General features: G+C 42.2%; 1 protein-coding gene across 2 annotated transcripts in view; it reads right to left on the bottom strand.

The window, feature by feature from the left end:
• Positions 1 to 12,745, bottom strand: part of LOC137657611 (putative inorganic phosphate cotransporter) — a 90,036-nt gene that overhangs the window by 44,647 nt on the left and 32,644 nt on the right. For both annotated transcript variants that reach the window (XM_068391980.1, XM_068391974.1), the window contains 2 exons: positions 11,880 to 11,967; positions 8,783 to 8,919 (listed from right to left, as the gene is read on the bottom strand). In XM_068391980.1, the coding sequence (XP_068248081.1) occupies positions 8,783 to 8,919; positions 11,880 to 11,967 (225 nt within the window). The remainder of the gene's footprint in view (positions 1 to 8,782; positions 8,920 to 11,879; positions 11,968 to 12,745) is intronic.

The raw sequence follows: 12,745 nt of genomic DNA, 5'->3' as shown, positions 1-12,745 counted from the left end.
CTTGGATCTTTCCACCAACAAAGATCTACAGGACCTCCTTAGGTCTTTTGAGACCTCAAAGGAACGTCGGTTGTCCACTCCAGGCTGGAATCTAGACGTGGTCCTAAGGTTCCTTATGTCATCAAGTTTTGAACCTCTCCAATCAGCCTCTTTTAAGGACCTCACATTAAAAACTCTTTTCCTCGTGTGCTTGACAACAGCTAAAAGAGTAAGTGAGATCCACGCCTTCAGCAGGAACATAGTTTTCACATCTGAAACGGCTACATGTTCCTTGCAGCTCGGTTTTTTGCTAAAACGAGCTTCCTTCACGTCCTTGGCCTAAGTCGTTCGAGATCCCAAGCCTGTCCAACTTGGTGGGGGACGAACTGGAGAGAGTACTTTGCCCAGTTAGAGCTCTTAGGTACTATCTAAAAAGGTCATAACCTTTACGAGGACAATCAGAAGCCTTATGGTGTGCTATCAAGAAGCCTTCTCTTCCAAGGTCTAAGAACTCAGTTTCTTACCTATTCAGGCTCCTGATTAGGGAAGCACATTCTCATTTGAAGGAAGAAGACCTTGCTTTGCTGAAGGTAAGGACACATGAAGTGAGAGCTGTGGCTACTTCAGTGGCCTTCAAACAGAACCGTTCTCTGCAGAGTGTTATGGATGCAACCTATTGGAGAAGCAAGTCAGTGTTCGCATCATTCTATCTCAAAGATGTCCAGTCTCTTTACGAGAACTGCTACACCCTGGGACCATTCGTAGCAACGAATGCAGTAGTAGGCGGGGGCTCAGCCACTACATTCCCATAATCCCATAACCTTTTTAACCTTTCTCTTGAATACTTTTTATGGGTTGTACGGTCGGCTAAGAAGCCTTCCACATCCTTGTTGATTTGGCGGGTGGTCAATTCTTTCTTGAGAAGCGCCGAGGTTAAAGGTTGTGATGAGGTCCTTTAGTATGGGTTGCAGCCCTTTATACTTCAGCACCTAAGAGTCGTTCAGCATCCTAAGAGGACCGCTACGCTCAGTAAGGAAGACGTACTTAATAAAGGCAGAGTAATGGTTCAAGTCGTCTTCCTTACCAGGTACTTATTTATTTTATGTTATTTTTGAATAACTAATAAAATAAAATACGGGATACTTAGCTTCTTTGTTAACATGTATGCTGGTCTCCACCCACCACCCTGGGTGTGAATCAGCTACATGATTATCGGATAAGATTAATATTGAAAAATGTTATTTTCATTAGTAAAATAAATTTTTGAATATACTTACCCGATAATCATGATTTAATTGACCCACCCTTCCTCCCCATAGAGAACCAGTGGACCGAGGAAAAAATTGAGGTGGTGTTGACAAGAAGTACTGGAGTACCTGACCACAGATGGCGCTGTTGTGTTCACCCCCACCTGTATAGCGATCGCTGGCGTATCCCGACCGTAGATTTCTGTCGGCAACAGAGTTGACAGCTACATGATTATCGGGTAAGTATATTCAAAAATTTATTTTACTAATGAAAATAACATATTTCCTTTCCTCAATGGGCTATTTTCCCTGTTGGAGCCCTTGGGCTTATAGCCTCCTGCTTTTCCAACTAGGGTTGTAGCTTAGCAAGTAATAATGATGATAATAGCCAGTACAGTATTAAGTTTGAAGCAATAATGTAGTCATTCCATGAGATTTGGGTATTTATATGGAATGATCTAGTTAAGCTAATAATAAATAGATGATAAAGATTAATAAGAAATAATAACAAGAAAAATCACAATACTTTACAGTAATTTTCCTCCTGATATATTTCTTTGAATTTCTTTTGATTACTGTAAATTACATCCAAAATACTTTGTCTGTAAATTAAAAATTATCTGCAGTCACCCTGTTAGAGATAAAAAAAAATCATGAACAGTTCACAGTGATTACATTAAACTTTTCAATATTAATCTTACCCGATAATCATGTAGCTGTCAACTCTGTTGCCGACAGAAATCTACGGTCGGGATACGCCAGCGATCGCTATACAGGTGGGGGTGTACACAACAGCGCCATCTGTGGTCAGGTACTCCAGTACTTCTTGTCAACACCACCTCAATTTTTCCTCTGTCGTGCCTCCGGCTAGACCTACATGGATACGCTGTTGATTCTGGAGTTATTGTTCACGATTTGGTGATGTATTTGCTCTAGAGTTTAGCCTTCGCTATTCAGGAAGCTTTATCATTAGCTTAGCAAGTTTTTTGGAATTAATTTGATTTAATTTTGGTGACGAAGAGAGTATGAACTCTCTTTCACTTTTAAATGGCCGACCCTTCCCTTAGTCGGAAGTGTTGGTGTCGAAGAGAGTATAGACTCTCTTTCTTAATTTTGCTTAACAAAGTTATAGATTTATTTTATATCTCTCCGCCTTTTATAGGCCTCTTCGATTAACTTCCTTTTATTATAAACTTATTAAAATATGCGACCTTTCCTAATAGTAGGCGGTCTTTTCTTGGAACCGAAGTTAATTAAACTTGAGCCCGTCATATCGTTTTTACCTGTTAACATTTTATGCTATTTTAATGTTTTTGAAAGAATTTCTTTGATAGTCTCGTACTGTTTTCAAAGTTGAACTAACGTTTTGTTTTGTCTCTGCAGTTGTTGACGTTCAGAACGTTCAACTTGCGCTCTATCGTTACGATAGAGAGAGAGATTCACGGTTTCACGTTGCAGTAAGAGTAAACCGATTCTAGCGTTTTGTTCATTCTTTCTTAGCTTAAATGGTTTTAATTCTAATAAAGGAACTTTTTATTTGGGAAATCTTTCAGTTTTTTTTTCCTTTAACAATAATATGTTTTAACGATATATATAATTGGGCTCATCTCTCAGGTTCTAAGTCAAAAGAGAGAGAGAGAGAGATAGAGACGGAGGGAGAGAGAGGAGGGTAAACGTTTCGTTCAAGCGGGTAACGTTGTTATCGTTTTTGCTCTTCTCCCTAGTCTCTTTAGGGGAAGAAGGTAAACGTTTCTAGAGTTTTATTCTTGTTCCCAGGCTTTTTGCGGTGAGAGATTTTAAACGTAGTTTATTTGATCTAGTGTTTAGTCTCTTTTCCAGCCACTGAATTATTTATCTTTCATTATGTTTTTCTGTTACATTGTAATACTGTTTTCGCGATTACTAACTTTTAATGAAGGATAGAATTGCGTGTTTCAGGTACAAACCACTTAAAGTTTCGAGTTCAGTGAAATAAGTGCAAACAGAAAATCAAAAGTGATAAAGTGATAAGCGCAAAAGTGTTACAGTGTTGCGTTCGAGGGTTCGTCTGTTCGTGCCAGTTGTTCGCCTAGTCTGGGACCTCTTACAAGCTCCCAAGCCCAGGGGAGAAGTAACGTCGAAGGACTTATGGGTTCATCAGGCCTTGATCGACGAACAGACGTTTCCCTCCGTGGTTTCGGGTGTAACCAACTCACGTAGCCGACGTGATCACCCCACCCACACACAGACGAGAGAGCCCATTTATTCCTCGTCTGCGGAAGAGGTTTCTCGCAGAAACCATGGACCAAATCTTGCAGCTTTTAAGTGCAAGTCGGTCCCTTCCACGCAAGTCCAACTCCTAGGTGTAGCCATTAGCACTGGGTCAGTTCGGACTTGCTGCAGTACGACAACTGCACACCTCCCAGAGAGGCAAGGTGGTACCGCAACAGGCAGTAACTCCGTCTGTTGCCGCACCAGCTGTTTTAGACCCTCAGTCTCAACGGACAGTAGCTCCGTTTGTTGTTGTCTTTCATAGACCCTAGTGGTCTATGCTGCAGACAATGCAGTCTCAGCTTGCGGTTTTGATGCAGGATTTTCAGGCAGAGAAGGTTAGCACACCTCCTCCTGCGAGCGCTCCTCCACCTCTGCGCAGTCCACCCTGCCAGACGTATGATGTTGAGGCTCCTCCTGCCTCCATGCGTGAGCTGCCGCATTGGGAGTTGCCAGGTACCAGCGCTATGCAGCAACCTCCTCTTACCTTGAGGCAGGAGCCTCTTGCTATGCGGCAACCTCCTCAACCCTTGAGGCAGGAGCCTCATGCGTTGAGGCAACCTCCTCCACCCATGAGGCAGGAGCCTCATGCGTTGCGGCAACCTCCTCCACCCATGAGGCAGCAGCCTCATGCTATGCGGCAACCTCCTCTACCCATGAGGCAGGAGCCTCATGCTATGAGGAGCCTCATGCTATGCGGCATCCTCCTCAACCCATGAGGCAGGAGCCTCATGCTATGCGGCAACCTCCTCTACCCATGAGGCAGGAACCTCATGCTATGCGGCATCCTCCTCAAACCATGAGGCAGGAGCCTCATGCTATGCGGCATCCTCCTCAACCCATGAGGCAGGAGCCTCATGCTATGAGGAGCCTCATGCTATGCGGCATCCTCCTCAACCCATGAGGCAGGGACCTCATGCTATGAGGAGCCTCATGCTATGCGGCATCCTCCTCAACCCATGAGGCAGGAGCCTCATGCTATGCGGCAACCTCCTCTACCCATGAGGCAGGAACCTCATGCTATGCGGCATCCTCCTCAACCCATGAGGCAGGAGCCTCATGCTATGCGGCATCCTCCTCAACCCATGAGGCAGGAGCCTCATGCTATGAGGAGCCTCATGCTATGCGGCATCCTCCTCAAACCATGAGGCAGGAGCCTCATGCTATGCGGCAACCGCCTCAACCCATGAGGCAGGAGCCTCATACTATGCGGCATCCTCCTCAACGCATGCGGCATGAGCCTCATACCATGCAGCATGAGCCTCATCCCATGCAGCATGAGCCTCATCCCATGCAGCATGAGCCTCATCCCATGCAGCATAAGCCGCACGCCATGCAACATGCTCTGCTTTCCTTACAGCATGCTCTACATACAGCATGCTCTGCATACCTTACCGCATGCTCCTCAGTCACACATCTTTGGTTGTTGCCAACTCACAAGACTGTCAAGCAGTTTCATAACGTTGCCTTCTGGTCTGCTGCTTTTGCACCAGTGAAACCCTCACTGAGAGAACTTAGCTTTTCTCGGATATGGTTCCTGTAGATGAGAAAGTGCTATTCTCCCTCCTTCTGATATTCCCTTGAGGACTCTGTCATTTGGAGAGGAGCCTTTAGCTGCTTAGCCTCCTATGGACTTTTATTTAAGCATAACATGCTTCCAGGGAGGGTAATGGTTCCACTTCAGTCGCTAACCCCGTCTGTTACCACACCTGCTCCCATAGACCTTGGGCTTTGTTGCAAGACATGCAGTCCAAGCTTAGTCCTTGTTAGAGGATTTTTTGTTTACGGAGTCAGTGTGTCACTGGGAAGACGTTCAACAACCAGCAGAAGTGACTTGTTGTGATGCAGTGCGGCAACCTCAGCAACCCGATAAGGAGTTGTCTGTACGACCCAGACAGTCTAGACAGCTTCGGGTTGTCGCTGTACTTCCTCGCTTCCCCATGGTTGACAGTTCACAGACTGTGCAGCAGTACCATGATCTTGTGTCCGGCTCCGTCAGACGACTGGCTTTTAAGAGCTCCCACAAGTCATCGCTGTCTGGAGATTCTCAGATGGACTATGGATCTGACCAAGGAACTGGGCCTCCTGGTCAATTTTGAGGAGTCCCAGCTCGTCCCATCCCAGACCATTGTCTACCTGGGTATGGATCTTCAGAGTCGAGCTTTTCGGGCTTTTCCGTCGGCCCCAAGGATCTACCAAGCCCTAGAATGCATCCAGAGCATGCTGAGAAGGAACCGATGCTCAGTCAAGTAGTGGATGAGTCTAACAGGGACACTTTCATCGCTGGCCCTGTTCATCGAGTTAGGGAGACGCCACCTCCGCCCCCTTCAGTATCATCTAGCTGCTCACTGGATAAAGGACATGACGCTAGAGACGGTCTCAGTTCCTGTTTCCGAAGAGAGGAGGTCTACTCTCACGTGGTGAAAGAACAGCTTTCTTCTCAAGGAAGTCTACCTTTGGCTGTTCAGAAACCCGACCGCCGTCTCTTCTCTGACGCATCAGACACGGGCTGGGGTGCGACTTTGGACGGACAGGAATGCTCGGGAACATGGAATCAGGAGCAAAGGACACTTCACATCAATTGCAAGGAGCTGTTGGCGGTTCATCTGGCCTTGATAAACTTCAAGTCCCTCCAGCTTAACAAGGTGGTGGAGGTGGACTCTGACAACACCACAGCCTTGGCTTACATCTCCAAGCAGGGAGGGACTCATTCGTGGAAGTTGTTCTAGATCGCAAGGGACCTCCTCATCTGGTCAAAAGATCGAAAGCTCACGCTGGTAACGAGGTTCATTCAGGGCGATATGAATGTCATGGCAGATCGCCTTAGCCGGAAGGGTCAGGTCATCCCCACAGAGTGGACCCTTCACAAGAATGTTTGCAGCAGACTTTGGGCCCTGTGGGGTCAGCCAACCATAGATCTGTTCGCTACCTCGATAACCTAGAGGCTCCCGTTGTATTGTTCTCCGATTCCAGACCCAGCAGCAGTTCACGTGGATGCTTTTCTGCTGGATTGGTCCCATCTCGACCTGTATGCATTCCCGCCGTTCAAGATTGTCAACAGGGTACTTCAGAAGTTCACCTCTCGCAAAGGGACACGGCTGACGTTGGTTGGCTCCGCTCTGGCCCGCGAGAGAATGGTTCATAGAGGTACTGCAATGGCTGGTCGACATTCCCAGGACTCTTCCTCTAGGAGTGAACCTTCTACGTCTACCTCACGTAAAGAAGGTACACCCAAACCTCCACGCTCTTCGTCTGACTGCCTTCAGACTTTCGAAAGACTCTCAAGAGCTAGGGGCTTTTCGAAGGAGGCAGCCAGAGCGATTGCCAGAGCAAGGAGGACATCCACTCTCAGAGTCTATCAGTCTAAAGGGGAAGTCTTCCGAAGCTGGTACAAGGCCAATGCAGTTTCCTCAACCAGTACCACTGTAACCCAGATTGCTGACTTCCTGTTACATCTAAGGAACGTAAGATCCCTTTCAGCTCCTACGATCAAGGGTTACAGAAGTATGTTGGCAGCGGTTTTCCGCCACAGAGGCTTGGATCTTTCCACCAACAAAGATCTACAGGACCTCCTTAGGTCTTTTGAGACCTCAAAGGAACGTCGGTTGTCCACTCCAGGCTGGAATCTAGACGTGGTCCTAAGGTTCCTTATGTCATCAAGATTTGAACCTCTCCAATCAGCCTCTTTTAAGGACCTCACATTAAAACTCTTTTCCTCGTGTGCTTGACAACAGCTAAAAGAGTAAGTGAGATCCACGCCTTCAGCAGGAACATAGTTTTCACATCTGAAACGGCTACATGTTCCTTGCAGCTCGGTTTTTTGCTAAATCGAGCTTCCTTCACGTCCTTGGCCTAAGTCGTTCGAGATCCCAAGCCTGTCCAACTTGGTGGGGAACGAACTGGAGAGAGTACTTTGCCCAGTTAGAGCTCTTAGGTACTATCTAAAAAGGTCATAACCTTTACGAGGACAATCAGAAGCCTTATGGTGTGCTATCAAGAAGCCTTCTCTTCCAAGGTCTAAGAACTCAGTTTCTTACTAATTCAGGCTCCTGATTAGGGAAGCACATTCTCATCTGAAGGAAGAAGACCTTGCTTTGCTGAAGGTAAGGACACATGAAGTGAGAGCTGTGGCTACTTCAGTGGCCTTCAAACAGAACCGTTCTCTGCAGAGTGTTATGGATGCAACCTATTGGAGTAGCAAGTCAGTGTTCGCATCATTCTATCTCAAAGATGTCCAGTCTCTTTACGAGAACTGCTACACCCTGGGACCATTCGTAGCAACGAATGCAGTAGTAGGCGGGGGCTCAGCCACTACATTCCCATAATCCCATAACCTTTTTAACCTTTCTCTTGAATACTTTTTATGGGTTGTACGGTCGGCTAAGAAGCCTTCCACATCCTTGTTGATTTGGCGGGTGGTCAATTCTTTCTTGAGAAGCGCCGAGGTTAAAGGTTGTGATGAGGTCCTTTAGTATGGGTTGCAGCCCTTTATACTTCAGCACCTAAGAGTCGTTCAGCATCCTAAGAGGACCGCTACGCTCAGTAAGGAAGACGTACTTAATAAAGGCAGAGTAATGGTTCAAGTCGTCTTCCTTACCAGGTACTTATTTATTTTATGTTATTTTTGAATAACTAATAAAATAAAATACGGGATACTTAGCTTCTTTTTTAACATGTATGCTGGTCTCCACCCACCACCCTGGGTGTGAATCAGCTACATGATTATCGGGTAAGATTAATATTGAAAAATGTTATTTTCATTAGTAAAATAAATTTTTGAATATACTTACCCGATAATCATGATTTAATTGACCCACCCTTCCTCCCCATAGAGAACCAGTGGACCGAGGAAAAAATTGAGGTGGTGTTGACAAGAAGTACTGGAGTACCTGACCACAGATGGCGCTGTTGTGTACACCCCCACCTGTATAGCGATCGCTGGCGTATCCCGACCGTAGATTTCTGTCGGCAACAGAGTTGACAGCTACATGATTATCGGGTAAGTATATTCAAAAATTTATTTTACTAATGAAAATAACATATTACTGAAATTTCACTTAATGTTGGAATTACCCTTGATAGAAGTACACATATCAAAGTTAGCATCTACGGCATTTGGTGAGCAATAAGTACTTTCAGTATTCAAAAAGAGATTATTTGATTTACTGTACTACGGTATAATTAAATAGTTTGTTGCATACTATAGAAAATCAAAGTAGCTCACTCACAATTACCAAATACTCAACTGGAATATCTGGAATTTATTGGTTTACTTGAAACTGATATCCAACAAAAATAAATCTTACCAAAAGCATCCAAAAGATGAACCACACAAGGCCAAGAACTCCAAAGACATAAAACACTGAGGGCCATCCTCCTAAGAAATCTGACTGACACAATAGGCCGCAAATCGGCAAGGAAACAACTGTTCCAAATTGAGAACCTGAAAAAAAAACCAGGAAACTTTTCAGATATGCTTATCATTTCAAACATCTAAACTAGTTGCAATTTGTTACAGTCATATGCAGACAAAATCTATTATAATATCTACTTAGATTAACTTTTAGTAAATAGATATTCAACTAGAAAAGCACTCTGGGAGTGCAGACCTCCGCCACGGCAGCTTATTTCTCGAAACCAGCTTGCTTTTCCCAGAATCAATTTAGACCGTAGGGTTTAAGGTTAGGGTTATTTCGGCCGACTTTTTGCTCGACCTTAACTTTGACCTAGTACTTTCCGAATTGAATCACTTCCATGTGTCAACATAAAAATTAATCCCTGAAAGTTTCACTAATCTACAAGTAAAATTGTGGCTAGGATGTTGTTCACAAATAAACAGACTAACAGGGGCGCAAACATAACCCCCTCCCAACTTCGTTGGCAAAGATAAAAAAGAATATATAATTTCATGTCAATAACCTAATTTTAACACTATTTCCAGATGGCTTAAACTCCTCAATTATTGTGATGTCAGTATATACTGTATTTTAATGGCCCTAAGAACACAATTAAGAATAACTTCTTGGTATAGGTCATTGAACATTACATCCTTATAATCACTGTGGTGCCTATCAAGAACGACTCTTTGTAATCTATTACATACTTGAAAATTCAATAATAATGACATGAAAACATTTACTTACTATCTGCTTTAGTATGAAAACAAGGGCCTCATGATTAGCACAGTCAAAGGTATCACTAAAATCAAGGCCAATCATACAAATTTCCTGACCACAATCAAAGGATTCTGTATAACATATGAAATTATAAGAAAGGCATAGCATGCTCCAAGGCCTTTCCGAATGGAAAACTGCAAACCAGGTGCCAAATGATTATCTTCAGCATACCTATTTACATGTTTTGCTATAAAGACTTTAGAGACCTTTAAATAATAAGAAATTGACCATTTATTAGCTGGGGCTAGAACTACCACAGAGTAACATAATAATTCTCCAAGTGCATAAAAAACCTCAGGCTAACTATCAAAAGGTAACAGAACTTAGAGCTAAGAAATCAGCTGTCTTTATTCAAAACCTCAAATTAGTAGGTCTAGGTTTACACATAGTTCCTTTATTTATGCTTCCTTGGTCCTTCTTACTGGGCTTTTGTCCTGTTAATTTCATATCTACATCTTTTATGACCATCCTCCCTTTTCATGATTTATGTGCAAATTATCTTTATTTTTCTTTTCCCACTATTTCCTCATTCATAACAACAATTTTTGTAGCAAAATTAATTATTAATACCTAGCCAAAATTGGTTATTAGTTTTCCTGAATGTTAGCTACTCAACAGAAGTGTTAAAATTTTTTTCCCTTCAATATGATGATCCCTGTCTCCTCCTGATAACACCTGATGCTGCTGTCAGACTATGTCATCAAGTGTCCCCGGTACATTAGTTATTTTGTTGTCAATTTAAGGTGAGAGTCCCAGGGTTTGATAGCTTTCTCAGACTGTTGTGATTCCCAGACTTTTGAGATTCCTAGGCAGGTGCTTCACCCTACATGTATTTGTCCGAAAATTGAGGTATGAGTTTAGTAACTTGGAGTGGACTGAATTTGTGAATTTGGATTATAAAGAGAGTGGAAGTGAGGGCTGTGAACTTGGAGCATAGAAAGGAAATAAGAATTGGGGGAAAAATGAGGAAAGAGAAGAAGGGTTGATGCAAAAGGAAACGAAGGAATGAGATGATTTAATATGGCACTTTAAGCCAATGGCTTGCGAGCTTTCTTGCGACTGTTGTCCTCCCTCCTATCGTTATGCTATAAAAATGATAACATATTCTCTGACAACCCAGCTCATTTGTCAGATCTGTTATTCAAATCCCAATCACTTGCCTCCCTTGACACTGAGTGATTTTGAGTTCTTGTTTGTCTTAATCTGTCCAATAACTGTCAAAGTCAATTATCCCAATGCAGACATCTTGCAACATTTTGTCTAGTACTCTTACCTGTGCCATACAATACATAAAAAAAGCTTGTTGGGTACTGACTTGTGGCCCTGTTTCATGCTCTGTAGCTTCCTTTCACATCGCCCTCTCTTCTGCTTTCCCCTTATTCTTACCACATTTCTATCTTCTTTCCATACTCTCAATCTCTACTCTTAGTTTTAACTTTGTTTCAAGCTAATACACTCAAACCTCATTGTCCCAGACTAATAGGAGAAAGAAACTTCCTGGAAATTTTAAGAGTTGGAGAATCACGGCAATCTGAGGAAATTACTCAACCTGGGGCTTTTAACTTGGTCAGATAATCATCAATATCAATTACCACATCACAGAGTTTTTACAACACACTGTCTACTTGCACTCATATGTATGCCATAAATACATTCATGTTTCATACAGAACATGACTTAATATACAGTTCATGTACACAGGTAATAACAAGTGACAACTTTATTGATTACCAAACTTGACTAGCCATTTGTCTGGGCCTCAGATATCTGACAAAATTAAATCAGGAAAATCGAAGGGTTAGTGTATATTGTAAGACATTAAGTCTGAAGAAAATTATTGATAATATAACAAGTGTACAATTTTCAGGTTCCCTCAATACTATTTCTGATATTTCATGTCCCCTATAAGCCTGGTAATCTGAATGTGTACACAAGCATTCCAGTTGCCACCAGATCTGTAAACCTTATGCAGAAAGCCAATTCTGACTCATAACCTGCATTTCATGCAATAGATGATCTCCAATACTCTTTTGTTTGCTAACACTCCGTTGAGCCACCAAACACCTTTGCTACTCATTTAGGTTTTGCTTATCACTCTTCCTCAATTGACGAGCCTTCATTCTTGTTTAGTTCTCTCACTAACCTGATACTGTAAGGGTTTTTTAAACAATTATTAGAAATATTAAATACATGTTAGATATAGAAAATGGATTATAAAATACTGCACCTGCATACACAAAAGCACTCATTTTGCTTCGTTCCAAGGGAGGAATCCATCTTGCCATTAAGGAGTTCATAGCAGGAAAAGTCACTCCCTGGAAAGAGATATACATATAATTCTCCAGATCTGCTACCATTTAAAGGGATAATTGATATATGTACTTATTAGTATATTTTACAAGCGGAAGCCTTTTAAGCTAAGATACTTAATATCTAAAACTATTTTCTAAAGGATAATTTAAAGTGTTTTTAACCCTTTGGTGATCCCGGGCGTGAGTAAATTGTGGTCAGCCTCATAACTTTTGGTCAAGGGTAAGATTTACACACCTGCAGAAAATGTTTTGTCTGAGCCTTGTTACTGCCTAGCTATAAAGGATGTGAACTTCTGGTTTACTGCATTATGTCAAGAAATTATTGATTTTTTTAGTGTTGTAAGCAGAATATCCTTGTAAAACGCAAAGAAAACAATGAAAATTTTGCTAAAAATTTTATTTTGGTATATTATGTAGATGCCTTTATATGAAATTTATGTATAAATAGCTGATCTTTCTTGCTACATCAATGATTTTGATATACAATTCATTGGTGGTGATAAATGGTGATTCGTAAAATATCATAAATTTTTTACGCTGAGCAATGACTGTCAACCTACATATTTTGTTTACTTATCATAGCATAACTAAGTAATAACAATAGAAAGAAACTGAAAATTGGAATAAAAAGTTGAAGAAATTTTCATTATAACAAATAAATACAAATATTATTTATTATTTGAAACAAAATTTCAATGGGTGGCTGGTGGCTTGGCTAACCTACTACGAACTGTACATATAATCAGATTTAAACATGGAGAAATAGATACAGAGCTACATT

Source organism: Palaemon carinicauda, chromosome 1, assembly GCF_036898095.1.
Source record: "Palaemon carinicauda isolate YSFRI2023 chromosome 1, ASM3689809v2, whole genome shotgun sequence".
Lineage (NCBI taxonomy): Eukaryota > Metazoa > Arthropoda > Malacostraca > Decapoda > Palaemonidae > Palaemon > Palaemon carinicauda.
The sequence above is the reverse complement of the archived record's forward strand: the minus strand, read 5'-3'. Positions and strand labels throughout refer to the sequence as shown.